The following is a 21,880-nucleotide window of genomic DNA, read 5'->3' as shown; positions in this document are numbered from 1 at the left end:
CTGCGGAAGCCAGCGGCCGTCGGGCCTGTTTTCAAGAAAAGTAACAGTGTTCTGATTACTAATTACGGACCAACCACAATTAAAAAAAAAGAATCCGTAATTTTTTTAGATATATGATCAGCTCTCCTTTTATTTTAAATTCAAACTTCATCCATCTCGGCATGGTTTTATTAAATCAAGGTCTAATGCAACAAATTTACTTACTCACTTAAACTCTATCGCAGTTTCTCTCAGTTCACAAGGGCAAACCGATTCAATTTATTTTGATAAAATTTCTCATACTTTTTTGCTACATACACTCAGTAATGATGGAGTCTTTGGTCGTTAAATTAATTGGTTCCAAAGCTACTTATCATCTAGGCCGCGCAATAGCTCAAGCGGTTAGTCGTTGGCTTCCCACCGCGGCGGCCCGGGTTCGATCCCGGGTCTGGTCAAGTGGGATTTGTGATGGACAGAATGGCGCTGGGGCAGGTTTTCTCCTAGTACTTCGGTTTCTCCTGCCAATCTTCATTTCACAAATCGCTTACAATCACTCTCACCTATCATCTGGGGCTGATACAATAGGCCAGAAGTGGCCGCAGTACAAGGGACTTAGTCCCACCCCACTAGCAATAAAAAAAAATAATACTTATCATCTAGATTTTCTGTTGTTCGCACTTCAGGGAAATCTTCCTCACATTTTCTTATGCTGTCAGGAGTGCCACAAGGCTCCATTTTGGGACCTCTATTGCTAAATATTTGTAGTAATGATTTATGCGCCGAAAAACTGTCACGTGTTTGCTACGCAACGTGACAAGAAAATATGGGGTTGCGTTATTCTAGTCTTACTGTGTTGGCACTTATATTAGGAGTACTTTTTTGACATCTAAACCATCTAAACAGGCACTACAACAAGAAAACCATTCCTGGTAGATTTAAATCCACGTCATATTATAAAAAAGAAATAGCCTATACGAAACAATGAGAGATTTATTTAACAATATGAAGAATTGAAGAAAGCAGTTTTCTGGGATTTGGCACCGTGTATATGTGGTGTTAACCGACGTTTCGGAGGAACGTATCGCCTCCATCTTCAGGGTAGAAGAAAAAATATAAGAAATCTGCAAGCGAAGAGACCGTAAGAACCGGTAAAAGCAGACTGCTTTTACCGGGGGGGGGGGGATAAGAAATTTATCTTACAAAATTTCGAGACTATAACAATATAAAAATGTGATGATAATAGTCTTAATTATAACAAAATTTTCCGTGGCACGCGACAGCATGATTGGTTGAAGGGCTATGCTACAAGCCAGAAGGTTGCGGGTTCGATTCCCGACAAGGTCATTGGATTTTTCAATTGACCTAATCATTCCAGGTGCACTTTGGCCCCGAGATCGACTCAGCCTCTAACAGAAATGAGTACCAGGAATATTCTAGGGCGTATAGGGCGGCCGGAGCGTAGGGCTGACAACCTCACCGCCATCATGAGCCAATAGTCTAGAAAATGTGGGAGCCTCGACGTCTCACAACCCTATGGGCCTCCACGGCCTGTTACAGGGATAGCTTTACCTTTTACTTGGTAAGAAAATTTTCCTGTAGTAACTTTAGTCTAAAACAGAAGATACCAACAGGGAATGAATGAATGAATGTATGTATGAGGGACGGGCCTTCTTGGCCCTTGCACCGCGACCTACAGTGGTCTATTGCGCTTAGCCAACATGGAAATAGCTAAAACTCTTCTCAATGTGAGAAGAGCAACCGATATGGGAAGCAAGCAGAACTGACCCAGAATGCCATCCGACCTATTAAGACGGTCATAAACTTCTTATGGAACATGCTCTTGTGTGTTGGAAAATACCAATGTCAATTGAGTTAACCTTTCAAATTAATCGTATATCCTTAAAAGAAACGAAAATTAATGTCTGAAGTATGTTTTTCAACGATTTCTCAGCCTCACAGATTATTGCGTGGAGTGGGATTACAATCGCGAAGCCGAATTGGAACGATGTGGAAATAAAGAGACGCCGGCTGTTTCAAGTTACTTTTCCATAATTTGCTTGGAACGAGTAATAAAAACAGTGGGTGAGCGATGTTTGGGATCAGAGTTTAATCTTGGATATGAAGAATATGGAATAGAAATGAGAACCACTGCAATATTATGATGATTAATTCATTCATTTAGTAGTAGTACTGTTTTTAGAATATACGTGTACAAAACTATAATTTTTCCTGTGGTTTTGTATTGGTATGAAACTTGGTCTCTGACATTAAGGGAAGAACATAGACTGAGGGTGTTTTAGAACAGGGTGTTGAGAATATTTGGATCGAAGAGGGATGAAGTGATAGGAGGTTGGAGAAAACTGCATAATGAGGAGCTTTATAACTTCTCCTCAGTTATCCTCATGAGGCTTAGTGGACCCTGTTCCAGACCCACTACTTCTCAGAATATCTGGTAGCGCTGGGAGTCGAACCCGAACCTCTCGATCTGTAGCCAGGAACTCTGACCGCTAGACCACAGAGGCGACCGAACCTGGGCCTCTGCTGTGAGAAGTCAGTGATTAACCGCCTCAACTATGGCATGGCCTTGCTCTTAGCGATTAGTTATATGGCTAGGATGGGTTACCTGGAGCTGTCCTGAATGACCTAAGTATGTCATTGTCTTTCCCAGGCGATCAAGTCACACAATCTGATCAAGGAAATACTTAGTTTTTCGAGTAATACGAGGATGTTACTTCGTCGGAGACCATGGGGCTTGCATACTGACCTTATGAAGACCGCCAGCAGAATGATAATGGCCGCCACCAGAACCATAGCGATCAGCACACCGCACACGATGTACACACTGTCACTTGGTGCATCTGGAACACAGGGAAAGTGCGTCAGGTGCGTGTTCAGACCCCACACGCACGGCTGTGTGATCAGGGCACTAAAGGGAAAGAACAAACAGAGATTAGTTCTTTAGAAAGCACCAACTTTCTAGGCTTGTGCTTCGGAGGTGCTTGATAAAAACGTCTATCAGAACATGGGCTATCCTGACAGGTTTTTCATAGTTTTCCTCAGTCCCTAGGCAAATGCACGAATTAGACCACAAGAATTTCCTTCCAAATCGTTTCCAGTTCACCAACATTCACACCAGCGCTGTAAAATGAACCACAGGAAGAAAGCATCATCTCATTGGTCTCTGTAATGGAGACAAGTGTTTTCTGTGAGGTGGGAGAATAAGAAGGGATTATGAGTGAAAATTAAAATAAGAGCAAAGACATAGGGAAAGGGAGGAGGAATACGAGAAGGTTAAGAAGAGAAAAACAGATGAAGAAGAAATTTATACGGAGCAGAAGAGAATGAGAAGAAAGAAGATGCGATAAGGGGAAGAAGGAAAAAGGAAGGGGAAGGAAGGATGAAAAGGCGAAGAGGAAAAATGAAGAAAAGGTAGGAGGAAGATGAAAGGAAAAGTGAACAGAACTGTTAAATGTACGTGACTGCAGCTTCCCAAACAAACTGACTTCAGGTACTGGCATATTCAGAATCTAGCTGTCCACACTGGTTCAACGTGTGGGGCACGCGGTAGCGTAGCTACAAGCCGGAACGTCGCGGGCTCAAGTCCCGATGACGTCATTGGATCTTTTTTCAATCTACCTAATTCTCCCAGTGGCACTATGGCCCTGGGGTCGACTCAGCTTCTAACAGAAATGAGTACCAGGAATATTCTTGGGGGTAAAGGGCGGTCGGCGCGTAAGGCTGACAACTTTACCGCCATTTACGAGCCGATTGTCTAGAAAATGTGGGACCTCAACATCTCACAATCCTATGGGCCTCCACGGCCTGTTACAGGGGCACCTTTACTTTCTTTATTTACTTTTACTTTACACTGGTCCAACGTGTGGTCAGATGCAGTTTTTATGTTTAGTTCACATAAGTTTATGAGAGAAATTTTAAAGACTACATATTTCTATCGGATCTCAGGAGTTATGCGGACATTGTGGTGTCATTATATTTTATGTACAGTCATTTATTTATATAACGTTATTCAAAGTTCAAGGACTGAATTTTATCCATACCGATAATACTAACATTATTGTCACGCGAGAATGATGGACAGAAGGACGAATAAGCTGATGGGCATGCTTCCATTTTCAGCTTGGAGGTGTGTCCCATAGAGTCGATTCCCTCTGCTCAAGCGAGAAGAAAATAATTTTGTAGTCCAAGTACACCCAAACGACTGCGAGATCTAGAAAGACATATTGGCAGTTGCTCTCTCCTTCATAACCTTCGCTTTACTTGTTGCTAGTTGGGTGGGACTAAGTCCCTTGTACTGCGGCCACTTCTGGCCTATTGTACCAGTCCCAGATGATAGGTGAGGGTGATTGTGGAGCAATTGGTGGAATGAAGATTGGTAGAGTAAACCGAAGTACTCGGAGAACATCTTCCCCAGCGCCACTTTGTCCACCACAAATCTCGCTTGACCAGCCCCGGGATCGAACCCGGGCCACCGCGGAGGGTAGCTAGCGACTAATAGCTTGAGCTATGGCGCCACTTCCCTTTACTTAAAAAACAATTAGATTTTACGAAAGTATGTTTGAGTTGTTTAACAAAATTTGATTTGATATAGTACCTCGCTCCATATTGTATGGAGCCCGGATATTTCAATCAGTACAGTCACTAGGTTACGATTTGGACGATCGAGATGTCAGAGTTCGATTCCCGGCAGGGGCAAGAGATCTTCTCCACATTGTCCAGACCGGGTCTGGGGACCAACAAGCCCCTTCCACAATGGGTACCTGGGGCTCCTTCCTGGGGGCAAAGCTACTGGGTCGTGAAGTCGACCATCCTCCATCTACTTACGAGTTTAAGAACGGTGGAGCTGTACTTCCACTCCCGCATACGTCTTCATGGCGTGAAGCTTAATTAAGTATGCACAGGGACAACTTTACCTTTCATCTTACACTGTTAGGGTTTTCCGATAATAAGTTATTTTAATCGTAACTGATTTTAAGGAACGTTTTATGTTAGAGCCTAAATGAGGGCCAGAAATGAATAACACCATATGAATTTATATTTCTTTTATGTAAAAGTAAGGTAAAATTGTCCCTGTACGTAACTAATTAAGCACTACGCCATGAAGGCGTATGGGGGAGTGGATGCATAGATCTACATTTTCTTGACGTCAGCACTAGCTGGAGGTGAGTGGTCAGCTTCATGCCCCGACAGCTTTACCCCAGGGGAAAGAGTCCTCGGTACCCGTTGGATAGGATGGACCCCAGAGTCGATCTGGACGACTTGAAGAAAAGAAAATTCTTGACCCTACCTGGATTCGAACTCCGACACCTCCAGCCCGTAGCCACTCGCTGTATCGACAACCGTATTGCCTACATGAAAGGTGGCGGTAAATCAGTTACTATTCGTGCTTCTTGCTTGGAAGGTACTGGGTTAAAATCCTCGTGCCGAAGACGTGCTAAGAAGACTGAGACCTACGTGGTTTTACTCACTGCATCCAGGCGAACACCGCGAGAGTCGCTTTAAATTAAGCCACGACTGTGTCCTTCCATATCCTTTCCAATTCATTATTCTCTACCATTCTCCCATTCGACGATCTATAACCTCAGCAACTGCAAGTGTCGCCAACTGACCAAATAAGTGGCTACATGGAGCAAATTTCTTCTTCAGAACCGAATAGTCGTTGCTACCGTCTGCTGTCTAGGAAAGTAAAAATTAGAATATACAAAACATAACTTTGCCTGTGGTTGTGTATGGGTGTAAAACTTGGTCTCCGACATTAAGGGAGGAACATAGACTGAGGGTGTTTGAGAAAAGGGTGTTGAGGAGACCGAAGAGAGATGAAGTGAAAGGAGGCTGGAGAAAACTGCATAATGAGGAGCTTCATAACTTGTACTCTTCTCCAAGTATAATTAGAATGATCAAGTCAAGGAGGATGAGATGGGCGGAGCATGTAGCATAAATGATGGCGAGGAGACATACATATAGGATTTTGGCGGGAAGGCCAGAAGGAGAGAGAGCATTAGGAACACCTAGACGTGGGTGGATAGATAATCTTAAAATTTATCTTAGAGAGATAGAATGGCGTTGTGTAGGCAGGGTTGGTCTGGTGCTTGATAGGGACCAGTGGAGGGGGTTCCATAAAATGTTGGTAAATTCTTGAGTAGCTGAGAGACCGGTGGCGTTTCAAGGAATCACCTACCTGGAGTTATTTATTTACCAGTTTGCACTGTTTCCTGTCCAAGGCCAGTCGGTCTCTGGACAGTTATTCCCGAGTAAAGTCGCCTGGTTGAGAGGTGAGGGTGGACTCTAGCACCGCACGATCAGAAACACACAGCGGCATTTAGTCCGTGGTCTGGAGCACAACGGTAGGTGGGGCACCAACGTTTCGAAAGAACTTGCTGCCACCATCTTCACAGTAAATATTCTTTTGACAATAATAATCTCAGGACCATGATCTTCTGGAACGTGAACCTGCGTAGATCAGAGTACTCTGGAGGTAGCACGTTCGTTTAAAACTTTCATACCAATCTGCTAGACGAGATGGCGTCACGCAGCAAACACATAGCTATTGCAGCACTTATGTAAGAAACAATGTTTGTTGCATCCAACAAGCAATCCCGTGCCTAGTTGTGATCTAAGCAGAAAAGGAATGAATGACTTGCAGAAAAGGCACACGTGGCTCTGACATGTGAAATGCAAATGTGTGTGGATGGCTGCAAACATGCAGGGGAGGTTTATATTCGCGTAAACGGAATGTGTTCAAAACCATAGGCAGTCATGTGAGAGTAACCAGCCGCCTGGTACGCTGCCTTTCATAAGTCCATAATTATTTGCTTACTTTCGTAATTTATAATGGTAGACGGACCTACAGTACGTCAATCTGTGTGTGCGCGTGTGCGTGCGTGTCTATTTACACGGCTAAATGGTCGTTACGAGGGCTCATACGAACATCATACCGATACAGCCCATCACAATTTTATACATTTTAATCTCGTACCAGTAACAGTGTCAGTATGATGGCTACAACAATTACAGAGAAGAAAACTTCCTATTGTAGGGTCTAGAAGTTTGTAATTATAAAAATGTAATTGTAATGTTTGTAATTGACCGTCTCTGTGGTCTAGTGGTCAGAGTTTTTGGCTACAGATCTAGAGGTCCCGGGTTCGATTCCCGGTGCTATNCAATTGAAAAAAAAATCCACCTCATCGTGACTCGATCCCGCGAAACTTCCTGCTTGTAGCATAGTGCCTCACCCAACTACGCTACCGCGTTTGTGAACATGAGAATTCAGTTAACTAATTAGTTATCTCCACTGAGCAGATTTGTGAGGAAGCCAATCATTGCTCGCATTGTCAAGAAATAATCCACCTTTGACGGATCCAGAATGATCACTAATATTTTCATAAGACTCTGTCCATTGATCTTCACATCCTATTAGAGATACACCTTAATATTACCTTCTCATCTATGTCTAGATCTTGCAAGCAATTTCTTATTTTCAGGTAGAAATTAAATTAACTGCAAAAAATAACAACCAATTACCCGAAAGCTACATAAGCCTGAACAATGAACAACTTACAGCAGGCATGACCCACAGACTACGACCGTCTAGTACTACGTAACGTCATGTAGTCTGATATATCATTATCAACGTTTCGGATAAGTTTGCTGCCTCCATCTTCACGGTAGTGGGAATGATACTTTCTTTTATCCCGAAGACGGAGGTGACACCTTCCTGCAAAACGTTGATGGCGATTTACCAAGCAGTACGGCATCCGTTTCCTGAATTCAGTACTATTCAAAGTCACAGGCGTGAGAAGAGCGGCCCTGTGAGATTCAGGAAGACCCAATTCGGATACCTGCAAACAGGTACGCCCGGGTGAACCAGAATGTGACTCAGAGTCACTCACTGCATGACTGAAGCTGCGTTGGTCTCATTAGTTGCACTGCACGTGGTATAAAGCACAGTGATATACTGCTGCACTGCATGTTGACGTCACTTCCGCTACCGGGGTTACTGGTGACGTACTTCAGTTCAATTAGGCGAACATATCTCGTAACGTTATAACATTCTTCTTGCAAAAAACAACACGGAAATGTCCGATACGAAGTGTGTAAGGGCATTCTTTAGTATCGAGGCTATTGTAGGCTTGGCAAATAATGGAATGTTTGCCTTACGTACCGCGATTTGTTGACTGGTTTGCAACATAATCTGTTGTAACTCTTTGTAGGGCGAATGAAAGTGACAGAAATTGGGAAGGGCAGATAAAGATGGCGCCGCACGTCAGTTTCAGGGCATGAGCAGTGCTCACTAGCCTGGCCGTTCACGAACGAAATAGGCAAGGTCTGCAGAATGAAGATGGGAGGGAGAGAGAAAGAGATAAGGGATAAAAGAAAGTGGGAAGGGTACTGAGAGACGCTATATTTAAAGAGGGGCAAGGAAACCCTTTCTATCTTCGGGTTTTAAGGTTTACAGGCAGTCAAGGTACGTTTAAAGAGAGGGTAAAGCTTTAAGAAGTGAAGAAGGTAAAGTCTTAGGATGTGGACATTGTCATGAGCAGGGCCCAGATTTTGATGACATGTCACCTTTTTTTCTTTATGTAGTAAACATTGCTTTTAAGTATTAAAGCCCCGATTATGAACCTCTGGTTATAAAAATGTGAATTTTATTGTGCATTTTTTGTCATATTTAGTATGTTTTAAGTTTTAGGTCATTTTTACAAGTTCTTACGTCATTTTTCGTAATTTTTTCACGTTTTACATCAATTTTGTTTATCTTTCACGTTTTTTAATAATTGACATTCATTGATCAAAGTAAGATATTTGATTCGTGAGGTAGAAATCTATGTTCTTCAAGTAAATTTTGTTTTGTATCTCTAGCGTCTGTCTCTAAATATAATAGATTTGTTTGTGAGAGGGCAGATTATTTTTCTTTCTAAGCCAGAGATGCCGTTACTGTCCTGCGCAGCTTTCTAAGCCACCGCTATGTCATAAACTCATAAAATTGATGCCTCAGAAATGCAGAGGGGTAGGTTTAAAGAGATGTCCGGGTGTCATAAAATCAAGAAATTGGAAACTAATTTACACAGTCCGCATCTAGCTGATTTTAAGAAAATTTAGAAATTAGTTTTTAGGTCATTTTTTAAATTTTAAGTAATTTTTTAAATATTTTTTGGTCATTTTATAGATCATTTTTCAGATATTTTTAGGTCACCAAAATCCGGGCCCTGGTCATGAGCTGTGGAGGGAAGTTGAACCCGAGCTTTATTGCGTATTACGGGTTTCATTTTGATATCAACATTGGAGGCATTAAAGCGAAATATTATGTCACCAATGGGAGATCCGCGTGTGAAGCATGCAGTGCAGCACGGAATGTGAATACCGCTCCCACATGAGCCCTCATGGCGCAGTGCTTAATTAGTTGAGCACAGAATAACTTGACCTTCTTATAAATACCCAAGAGCAGAAACGAACCGAGAATAAGCAGCGACAGAGTCCACGATCAGTCAAGGTAAAATCATCCCCGTACTCAATTGATTGAGCACTGCCTCCTGAAGACGAATAAGAGAGTGGAACTCCGCCACCCTTAACATCGGCACTAGATGGAGGTGAATGATGAGCTTCACGTTCCGGCCATTTTACATCAGGACGTAACAGCCAACAGTACCATTTTTACTGGGCCGCGCCATAGCTCAAGCGGTTAGTCTGGCTTCCCACCGCGGCGGTCCGGGTTCGAGCCCGGGGCTGGTCAAATGGGATTAATGGTGGACAAAGTGACGCTGGGGCGGGTTTTCTCCGAGTACTTCGGTTTCCCCTGCCAATCTTCATTCCACCAAATTCTCCATCATCATAATCACCCGGGGCAATAGACCAATCAGTGGCCGCCGTGCCGAGTGGACCCAGCTGGACTCCACCAACCACTAAGAGAATAGTAGGCTGGGTGGGCCCCACAGGAGATCAGGACGCTATCAAGAATAGACAGATCTCTTGCTCATGCCAGGAATCGAACCCTGATTCCTTCGCCGTGCAGCTCGTAGCGCAGTCGCCGAACAGAAATGTTTCCAGCGTTATGCTTCAGGGGACGGCACTGATCTGCAGAGTAACCTGTTATCAAGCAAGTGACTGCTGACAATGTGACAGATCACTTCGTGGCCGATCCCGGCGCAACTTGGTAGGTTTGACGTGCTACAGCATGACGTCTTGCATTACTCAACGATAAGGGTGATAAGTGTACATGAAAAGATTGCTGCTAACTACAAGAAGAACGAGTCCATTAAGTTCCAAAGAAACTTAATTAGCTGCATAAACTATGCGTAGCCAAAGCAAACAGCACATAGAAGCATACACATCATCACAGCTTGACTCGAGACGCCTATGTACAGCACAGTCCGTCAATAATGCAACAAATTGTTCCTTTCTCTTCCACTTATACTTTAGCACAACATGTTTCGACCTTAGATGACCATCCTCAGGTGTCTCAATATATTAAAACTCATACACTGCATTAATGCGGGCACGCGGTAGCGTAGTTGGTTGAGACACTATGCTTTAAGCCAGAAGGTCGTGGGATCGAATCCCGATAAGGTGGATTTTTCAATTTACCCAATCCTTCCAGCCGCACTATGGCCCTGGGGTCTATTCAGCCTTTAACAGAAATGAGTACCAGGAATATTATTAGAATATTCTTGGGGGTAAAGGGCGGCCGGAGTGTAAGGCTGACAACCTTACTGCCATCTATGAGCCGATTGTCTAGAAAATGTGGGAACCTCAACATCTCACAACCCTATGGGCCTCCACGGCCTGTTACAGGGATAGCTTCATTTACTTTACTTACTTACACTGCATTAATATCCGCTAAAATCATACGCTGTAGTCCACTTAATATATTAAAATAAAATAAAATCCATTAAAGTTTCATTTCTTTTGTAAAATTCTATTCCACCACATAAGGGGTGTCGTCCATTTGTTCAGATCTATATGTTTATCTCCAGGTGTTTTGTTGTAGCAGCTTGTTTTTATGTTCGTAAGCCCGTTGTTCTGTTACGTCTGCAATCTGCAATATGCCCCGTGCCTGTGCGTTCTTCCCTCTCGCAGCGTGTGGTGTCTTCACTAGTGCCTTTACTTGGGAGCTTGCTGGTTACTCTGAACAGTCGCAGGAGAACAAATTGAGCGACACAAATATGGTGTAGGTGGAGGGTAGGAGGTTGACAAAAAAAAATTATTCGGATGAATTCGGTTCAATTCTTATTTATTTGCGAGCTGGCTCAACAGCCCAAGGGCCAATGACAGAGTGAGTACGAGTGAAAGAAAGGAAACAAACACGAAGTACCAAAGCAGGAAATTTAAAACATCTAAGTAAAGTTGATGATAATAAAATAATAATAACAAAAATCAGAATTATAATTTAGGGGGTAATAATAATATCAGGTAATAATTTAGAGGCCGGTCACGGTAGCCGAGCGGTCTAAGGCATGTACTGTCTTCGTTCGCTTGGAAACTGGGATCGTGGATTCGAATCCCACTCAGGACATGGATGTTTAGTTTGTGTGTGTGCGTTTTTCTGTGTTTGTGTACAGGTAGAGGCCTTGCGATGAGCTGATCACTCTTCCAAGGAGTCCTACCGAACGTGTAAGATCTAGAAAAACCGAAGTGAACGGAGAAGTTCATGGAGGTAGGCCTAGGCCCACTGGGGCTGTAGTGCCAAGGGGGAAAAATGTGAAAGTAATGATAATGAAGTCCATCTACTTTTATTTTTTCATAATTAGGGAAGTGGACTTAAAAGGTAACAAAACACAGTAAAATACCGGGGGAAATGTGTTCTCCTGAGACTGGATGTTATTAAAAAAATTGCGGAGCAGTGTGATTTGACGTTTAAAAATAATAACAATTCAGAGAAATACTGAGGAAAATTAATTCACCTAAAATGGGCTGTTAGCAATAACATTTTGCAGGATGTATAAATCTAAGAAGATAAGAAGATTTAATGGTGTACTGAGGAAAATGCATTCATCTGAGATGAGCTATTGGCAATAAATCTATAAATACCCAGGAAAATGTAGCAGTATCACTGTGAAGCGCTGACGAAGCAAAATGTCTAAATAAACAAATGTAACAGTGAAAAAGCACTCAATAAATATATATACATATATTGTAAGCACCTCCGACTACACGGTGTCACAGCCCAGACGACAAGTCGGAAGTATCCCAAACGTTTGGCAGAACATTACCGTCTACATTTTCAAGGCTAAGTAACCAGCTGTCTACATAATTACCCTTACCGATAAAATCTGTCCACCGAAACGTCAACGGATAGTCAGTGGAAAATGAGACATATTCTACTGGAAATTTCTCGGGATAGCTCAGTCAGAATAGCGACGGGCTACGGTCTGGGCGGCAGGGGCTCGATTCCCGGCGGGAGCAACAAATTTCTCTCCGTTCCCCATTGTCCAGACAGGCTCTGGAGTCCACCCAGCCTCCTGTCCAGTGAGTACCCGAGGGAATTTTTCCCTGAGAGTAAAGTTGCCGTTACGTGAATCTCCCCATACGTCATCATAGCGTGATGCTAATTAATGCTAACTAATTAAACACAAGGACAACATTACCTTAACTGCTTGCCGAATTAAACGGAGCGTTTCCAAAAAAGACTTTTACTACAAAAATCGGCCGGGGCCATTGGGTAGCTGGTACGCCTTGAAGATGGGGTCAGTAAGAATCTCTAGAATTCCGGCAGTACAGCCTAGACCTGAATCTAGCAGAAACAGAATTTACGTGAACAATCTGTAATACTGAAGAGTCCCTTCTTCTGGGATATAACGCAGTGTAATCCGTTGAAATTCAACCGAAGTTTCGGAGGGACATGCTGGCTCCAACTTCCGTGTTGAATAATCAAAACAAGAAACCAGCTTGCAGCAGATATTTCGACCCTGAAGAGGGAGCCAATATGTTCCTCCGAAATTTCGTTTGACTTTCAACGGACTACATCGCGTTATATCCCAGAAAATGTGGCTTTTAATGACGACTGTTGCAACAATTTCTGATGCTACATACTTTTAGTATGAACACAATTACTGGGTTTACAAAATTCGTATTTCACGAGGAAAATTCCTAAGCCGCGGAGGGAGACGTGACCCGTTCAGACCGGTGTGCACCGGCCTAAAAGTAAAGCTCATGGGTTTCAAAGTAGGAGGTATGAAAACGAAAATTCGACGCAAAATATTTCAGTATTTGCTCGGACTTTTACACGGCAAACACCCGTATCGCATGTCACGTGAGTAGTGTGACATTGAAGCAATTATGCAACCGTGTTCGTTGTGATGTAAACCTCAATGCGACACATGGCTTCCTGAACTCTGAAGAAAATACTAATAACATGTAGAGCGAGTTCTACTGGTCAGTAAGGTCGCACCATAGCTCAGGCGGTTAGTGCTGGCTTCCCAGCCGCGGTGGCCCGGGTTCGAGCCCGGTTCTGGTCATGTTGGAGTAATTCGTTTTCCCCTTCCAACTCTCATTCCACCAATTGCTCCACTCAGGATAGGCCGTGTTCCAGTTGAAATTCGAACCAAGAATCTTCGGGATGCAAGGCCAAAGCGCTACCTTTGAAACAACGAACGGAGTATTAAGGTTTAGTGTTAATATTTTGACCCAGCAACATTAACTGACAGATGTGGAGTCAGGATACCTCAGTCGGTATAGCGACAGGCTACGGGCTGGGCGACAGAGGGGTCGTAGTTCGGGTCCAGGTGGGGTAAAATATTTTCTCTTCGCCACGTCCAAACCAGTTCTACGGCCCATCCAACCTCCTATGCAATGGATACAGGGGGCTCTTTCTCTGGTGATAAAGCAGCAGGGGCGTGAAGTTGACCACTCATTTCAAACTAGTGCCGAGGTGAAGAAAATGTGGATGTATACATCCACTCCCCCATACGTCTTCATGGCGTAGTGCTTAGTTAGGAACAGGGACAACTTTACGTTCTTTACATGGGAAAAGTTTTAGAAGGAGATTATTTGTTTATTTTCGGATTTTGTTTGTCTCTCTCTTTCTCCGGAACTGAACTTCTGCTAGAAATCGGAAAAACGACGACCCTCTGCTTTGGCATTCATAGTAAACACCGTAGCCTGTAGTCCGCAAGCGAACTATATCGACCGAGCGACCGCCGCTTGTCTGCGAAGTCAGTGCCAACTTTAGCGGATAGAGGGTATCGCGTGGTCAGCGCAACGGATTCCCACGGCCACTAATCTCGATTTTCTAGACCGGAGCCGCTGTTTTCTTGAAATAGCTCCTCAATTATCCTCAAGAGGCTGAGTGGATCTCATTCCAGACCCACTACTTCTCAGAAAATCTGGTAGCGCCGGGAATCGAGACCGGACCTCTGGATCTGTAGCCAGGAACTCTGACCACTAGACCACAGAGGCGGTCGTGGCATTCACAGTAACATATTTTATTTACATCAATAGTCGCTCATAGATATGGCAGGGCCACTGGTAAAACTTGACACTTGGAAGCCGACCAACACTAACCGTCTCCACAGCGATACATCTGGATACACGAATGTAACAGATAACACACATTTCATTCAAGAACGAAGGATAACTGGAAGCTTACACAGCGTGAGTAAGGACGCTACATGCAGGCCGCGAGTAGGGGAAATGAACGAAATGTTAAGGTCATGAACAAGGATCTGTTCTCTGTAGTATGTTTACCAGAGAGATGGATTTCAGAAGTCAACCTGTGTAGCGATCACAAGCCGACGCCTCATTTGTTTTTTTTATCATTAAAAATACAATGACAACGTCTGTAGTTTATTTTAGAGATGTTTCGCAAAATTTCACAGCCGTCTGTTCATTTCAGGATGTCTGTCTGGACACTGCTTCCACTGAGACTGTTCTTAGAAATACACAGATTTTCCAACATTAGCAAAATGTGTATCGTTGAATTTTGTTCTAAAGTCGGAAAAAAAAGGTGGATTACCATTTTGTATGAGGAAGAGAACAAGTAACTCCATGAGGTAGTCCCCTTGACAAAATTACAGTCAATCAAGAAATCCCTTGCCTTCTAAAGACCTGAAAGTTCATTAACGTGTTCACAAGAATACGCCACACTGATTCCATCTTGAGCTAGACGAATCCTGCTTAAACCATATTTCTTTAAGATCCACTGAATCTAATATAAATTCACATAAATCTACATATATACATAAACATAACAGAAGGCGGTTTATAATCATGTATATGTTGTCTATGTGCGTGTGTTGCGAGCACGCGGTAGCGTACCTGGTTGAGGCACTGTGTTACAAGCCGGAAGGTCGCGTGTTCGATTCTCGATTATGTTATTGGATTTTTTTTTTCAATTGACCTAATCCTTCCAGCTGGATTATGGCCCTGGAGTCGACTCAGCCTCTAACAGAAATGAGTACCAGGAATATTCCTGAGTGTAAAGGGCGGCCAGCGCGTAAGGCTGACAACCTCACCGCCATCTGTGAGCCGATTGTCTAGAAAATGTGGGAGCCTCAACATCTCACAACCCTATGGGCCTCCACGACCTGTTACAGGGATAGTTTTACATTACCTTTCATGTGCATATGTTACGTCTCACATGGTGTCCCAGTCTCTTCTATAAATCACTATAGACAATGTTTATTGTATTCCTGTGAACACAACACTGTTTGGAGCAGGTAGCGTTTGCTGTCTAGGACGACACGTTTCGACGCATGTGTGCCATCTTCAGGTCTGGTTTGTAGTTACAATTATTCTATCATGTACTCAGTGTACACGATTCAGCTGGAAAACTTAACGCTGAGTAAGCAACTGTAACTTAAAACCCGACCTGAAGATGGCACACATTTGTCGAAACACTTCGTCTTAGAAGGCAAACTACACCTGCCGGAAGCACTGGTTTATTGACAGGAATACAATAAACATTATCTACAAAATGTTACGTAGTTCTCAGGGAGTAGCAGTTTCAGGAACTTACGTAATAAAGTTATAAACGGAAGAGCAGTAAGAAAGAAAGAGGATGAATGAAGAAGACATGAAAATGGCGATTTTTACATTTCATTTGAACGGGATTTTCCAAGAATTATATTAAATAACTTAACAGATGGCCATGTCATATCTCAGGCGGTTACTAGCCGGCTGCCAACCGCGGCGGCTCGGTTTCGAGCCCAGGTCAGGTCATATGAGATTTGTGGTGAACAAAGTAGCACAGGGGCAGGTTTTCACCGAGTACTTCGTTTACCTCTGCCAATTCTCATTCCACCTATTGCTTCACAATCATCATAATCTATCATCTGGGGCTGGTACAACAGGCCAATTAGTGGCTGACGTACCAAGTGGACTCAGTCTCACCCCACACGAAGAAACTAAAAAAAAAAAAAAGCTTAACCAAGCACAATACTTATCTTCCTAACTAATGTCTATCTACTCCACGAACTGGGCTGTGTTATGCCTTGCGCAGACAATTTTGTGGAAGAAAATTCGTGCGCAAATATGTCTGAATTCTCCACTGGCGTACGAATACCGTAAGTAGCTGAAAATAGAGTCTAGTAACTTTCCAACGGTGACGTAACTCTATACGTCACTACCTCACGATGACGCGCCCCTCGATCCTGTAGCAGATGGTGCGTAACGGTAAGAGTGGAGTCAGAAGGCAGTCCCGTGGTACTGTGGCGCCAAATAGACTTCTCGTGCCAGTTCATAACGATAAGCAGAATATATTTATTTGCTTATTCTTGGAACGGAAAGGAATAAATGAGGAGGCATCGAATCTGACTTAATTCGAGGAACAATCGTGGCTGAGGGACTCAAGGGAACCATGAAGAAAAGTAGACGGTCTTCAGATTGGGATTTGAACCCAAGACCTTCGCAATACGAAAAAAAAAATTGGCACTATCCACTCGACCGCAACGTCCGATGATGATATTGAGGGGATTGGGATTTGAACCCAAGACCTTCGCAATACGAAAAAAAAAAATTGGCACTATCCACTCGACCACAACGTCCGATGATGATGTTGAGGACAGACCAAAGATCGAGCATTGGTGAAATGACTGGTACAGAACACCGAATTCTCTTCACCAGTACCTCTATGACATTTCCATCAGACTACATTCTGGCCCAATGTAATGACCGCTTCTGTGGTCTAGTGGTCAGACTTCCTGGCTACAGATCCAGCGATCCAGGGTTCGATTCCCGGCGCTACCAGATTTTCTGAGAAGTAATGGGTCTGGAACGGGGTCTACTCAGCCTCGTGAGGATAACTGAGGAGCTATTTCAAGGAAACAGCGGCTCCGGTCTAGAAAACCAAGATTAACGGCTGTGGTGATCCGTTGCGAAGACAACGCGACACTCTCTATCCGCTAAAGTTGGCACTAACTTAGCCGACAAGCGGGCGGTCGCTCGGTCGGTATAGTTCGCTTAAAGACTAAAGCCACGGAGTTTATTTTTACTTTTAATGTAACGTGTGCATTCGTAGCACCCAAACCGCGCATCTGTTTCCAACACGAAGTGCGTAGCATGTTGCGTGCCTTGTACGTAAGCGAAGCAGTCTATTTCCGGGGAAGACATTAGCACCCGTGACGGCATAGCGTCTGATTATTGCTCAGAGATAAGTTAATAGCAACTGCGTCGCAGAGGGGGAGGGTTCTACGAAGTCATTGAAACTTTACGTCACTTTTTCAAGAGTAGTCTCTTTATAGTCTTGTAGGGAGACAGTGGTTGCTTGACTGGAGGAAGCTACGTGTATACAGAGGATTCACAGTGTAGGACCATCTTCACAGACGCTGACACGAGGGTAGGGGGAATGAGTAATTGTGCTGTGATTCTGCAGCGTATAAACATCGCGAAACATATCGAACCTGCTCAGAATTTATGTAAAAATGAGATAAAATTTAAAGAATATGGGAAAACAAGGTAACAAGCAACATTAATTATTCTTTGTTTCTTTCTGTCTTCATCATATTCTTGCTCTTAAATTTCATCTTAAATTATTAAAACACTTTTCTCACAATTTCTTGCATTACTTCCTTCTCTTTCGTTGTTTCTCTATTACTTCGTTTCATTCCACTCATTTTTCTTTCTACTTTCTCTTTCTTTCTTTCTTGCACAAGGTCTCTTTCTTTATGTTCTGTTTTCTCTCATTTCCCTCATTATTTCTCTTCTTCTTTATTCATTTACTTTCTCTTTTTTATTTTCGCTTCCTTTCTTTCACTTGCTCTTTACTTTTCAATCAATCCATCTTTCCCCTCTCTATTTCTTTATTCTACCTTTCTTTTTCTGCATCTATTTAGTTCGCACTTTCTCCTTTCTTACTCCTATCTTTCTCTTTTATTAATTCCCGTATCCTCAATTACTTGTTCGCTTTTCCTTTCGCTCGTTCTCCTTCTTTGCTTTTAAAATCTTTCTTTCCTGTCCCTCTCGTATTTTTCCTTTTAGGTCTGACTTTCTTTGCCTTTTCTTTATTCCCTTATTTATTTCTCACTTTTTATTCTCTCCTCCCCTTCGTCTCCTTTGATGAGAACATTCTTTAGCCTGAGTCGATGCAGAAATGAGATTTACCTGCATGAGACAGCGGGACCCACTGCCTAGTCAGAAAGAGACTCTACAAGGGGTCCGAGTTGTGCGAACAGTTACAACGGCAACTTGCCATTCCGTCGTATGCCCACTCCACAGAAACGGAACCTCAAACCTTTCATGGTCGGCAAAATCAGTTTACCGATCCGGGCTCACACATAAAACACGACAGAAAAATACGTTTCTGAACAGACATCGTAACACTATGAAGATTATTTTTTTCTGGGATGTGACGCCGTGTAGGCTGGTGGATGACCTCTGAAACAGCGGACTGGCGGAAAAGTCGTTAATAAAGGGACCCTGTTCCTATGGAACCCCTAAAGAAGAGACAAGTAAAAACAAAAAGTAAAGTTATGCTTGTAAAAGGCCGTGGAGGATCATAGAGTTGTGAGACGTCGAGGCTCCCACATTTTCTAGATAATCGGCTCACAGAGGGCGGTGAGGTTGTCAGCCTTAAGCGGCGGCCGCCCTTTAGCCCCCAGCAAGATTCCTGGCGCTCATTTCTGTTAAAGGCTGAGTCCACCCCAGAGCCATAGTGCGGCTGGAAGGATTAGATAAATTCAAACAATCAAATGATCTCAACGGGAATCGAAACTGCGACCTTCCGGCTTGTAGCATAGTGCCTCAACCAACAACGCTACCGCGTGCCCCCGAGACGGATAAATTACTATAATTATTCCACCCTCAAATAAAGCGATTTTGGATTGACTCCGGTTGATATTCTGCAACTTAGATCATGGGTAAGTTAAGATATGCAGTAAGCGTTTTAACTGATCAGCACATCTGCGTAAATCAGCCTGACTTATGGTCCATTAGTCTTTCAGAATTCTGTGTAAACGTGCGGTTCGTGTAGATGTGTTAAACAGTGAATCAGCCAATTCCACAGACTGTTTAAACTGCAACACAAGATCGGCGTTTATTCACTCGCTCAGCAAATTTCTACGTGCGTCCACTCTAAGAATTTGGGTCAGTGAGCATTGCACATTCATTTCGTATTATTCAGTATCTTCTCTGATCACGTTGGCCTGTGGATTGATATTGATTTTTCAGACATTTAACAAAGCATTCCAACTGCATGAGTCAGTATTTCTGATTTTAATTACGTATTGTACGTACTGCCCCGCGATGAGCCGGGATAGCTCAGTCGGTACAGCGACGAGCTAGATGCTGGACGGCTGGGAGTTGATTCCCAATTGGGAGAAGAGAATTTTCTAATTTTCTCTACTCCACAGCGTCCAGACCGACTCTGGGGCCTCACCCAACCTCCTATCCAATTGGTACCTGAGGTTCTTTCCCCGGGCTAAAGAGGCTGGGGTGTGAAGTTTATCGCTCATCTCCAATTAGTGTTAGGTCAAGAAAAATGTGGATCTATACATCCACTCCCCCATACGTCTTCATGGCGTAGGGCGTACCTTTTACGCAGTGTCCGTGCCGGCTATGGCGTCCTCCCAGCCTCCTAACCAATGCGTACACAATGCTTTCCCCGTGGGTAAAGCTGCCTGCGAGTGAATCTGATGACTTACCTATATCTAGTGCCGAGGTAAAAAATGGCGGAGCTCTACCTCCACTCCCCCATACACCTTAACGAAATGGTGCTTAATTATTAAGCACAGGGAGAACTTTGCTTCTTTTACGAGGACTACGCGCGTTTGAGAACACGTTCTGAGGAGGGTGCGTGTGGACCTGACGGGGAAGAGGCGCCCATCACAGCGTCTGCGCGGTCTGAGGCTTGAACTGAGACGTCGCTCGGACGCTGGGATTGCGGGCTCGAATCCCACTCAAGACATGGATGTCTGTGTGTTTTATTCTGTTTGTGTTGTTCTGTGTGTGGGTAGCGGCCTTCCAACGGGCTGATCCCCTGTCCAAGGGGTCCTACCGACTGTGCATAGGATCAAGAAACTGAAAAAGCTGCCAGGGAGAGAGACTTGCACTGTCTAATAACTGAGTTGGCTAAATAAGAATGCGTGTTCGAATGCACCACAAAAGAGAAAGCTGCATTCGGAATAGATCGGTAAATCAGTCTAAATGAATGCACTGTCAATGATTAGGAACTAAGTTCAAGATTTATCTCATACCCAAACCTAAATTAATTAATGTAAAACTAACATTGTCCCCATTTTACAAAATATTTATCACGTAAGCCTCCCCGTGGGCAGTGGTGAAGTGTGCAATAATACAAGAAGTTCCTGGTAGGGTAGTTTTTTCTTAGTTTCTTGGGGTGGGGTGAGACTGAGTCCACTTGGTACGTCGGCCACTAATTGCCCTTTGCGCGAGCCCCGGATGACAGGTGATGATAGTGGAGCAGTCTGTGGAATGAGAACTGACAGGAGAAACCAAAGTACTTGGAGAAAATCTGCCCCAGTGCCACTTCGTCCACCACAAATCCCACATGAATTGACCTTAACTCGAACTCGGGCCGCCACGGTGGGAAGTCGGCGACTAACCGCCTGAGCTATGGCATGGCCTTCCTGTCAGGGTAGGGGCCAGACTAAAAGCCATACCTAGCCCTGCATGTTGGGGGTTTGACTTCAGGCTAACAAGTTCTCCTCGCACAAAAATGTATTTCGAAATCTAACGATAAATGCCTGATGGAAAATTCTGGGAAACGATTAAGGAAAATTTATAAGGAGAATGAGTTATAGGTTACAACTTGGAAGAATGATTTACGAGAGATAAAAGTGAAGAGATAGAAGCAAAAGGCAAATAATAGTGGAAAATGCTCATATGAGTAAGACGTAAAGTTGGCCCTTAATGGAACATAGAGCGAAGGAGTAAGTACGTCATCTGGAAATCAATGCACGGGAATTTGAACCAGAGAAAGAGCACTCAGATTTCAGATAAAATATACGTAGTAGATACTGCTCAAAAGTCCCATTGCTTATGACCAGGGCCCGGATTTTGATGACATGTCATCTCTTTTTCCTTGTATCCTATGCGATTCTCTTAAATATATAAATCTCGAATATAAGCTGCTGGTTAGAGAAATGTAAATTTTATGGGTAATTTTTTGTCATTTTTTGACATTTTTAGGTTTAAGGTCATTTTTTCATTTTGGGGGTAATTTTTTGGTAAATTTTTTAACTTTTAAGGGTATTTCTTGTCATTTTTGGCAATTTTAGGGAATTTTTCTTCATATGTTTTCTGAAATATGAATAACATGGAAGCGTAGTGTTCTTTTCTCCTTTAGGTAATTTTTCTGGATTTTTTCGGTCATTTTTTTAATGTTTTCAGGTCATCAAAATCCGGGCCCTGCATATTACATTTTTGGGTCATATTTCAGGTAATTTTTCAGGATTTTTTTCGGTCATTTTATAGGTCATTTTTTAAATATTTTCAG

The 21,880-nt window shown here is 43.3% G+C and overlaps 1 protein-coding gene across 3 annotated transcripts in view; it reads right to left on the bottom strand.

Annotated features, from left to right (window-relative positions):
* Window positions 1–21,880, bottom strand: part of LOC111863648 — a 365,789-nt gene that overhangs the window by 30,873 nt on the left and 313,036 nt on the right. For all 3 annotated transcript variants that reach the window (XM_023850144.2, XM_023850146.2, XM_033751145.1), the window contains exon 4: window positions 2,744–2,837. In XM_023850144.2, the coding sequence (XP_023705912.1) occupies window positions 2,744–2,837 (94 nt within the window). The remainder of the gene's footprint in view (window positions 1–2,743; window positions 2,838–21,880) is intronic.

This window comes from Cryptotermes secundus, unplaced genomic scaffold (assembly GCF_002891405.2).
Source record: "Cryptotermes secundus unplaced genomic scaffold, Csec_1.0 scaffold234, whole genome shotgun sequence".
NCBI lineage: Eukaryota > Metazoa > Arthropoda > Insecta > Blattodea > Kalotermitidae > Cryptotermes > Cryptotermes secundus.
The sequence above is the reverse complement of the archived record's forward strand: the minus strand, read 5'-3'. Positions and strand labels throughout refer to the sequence as shown.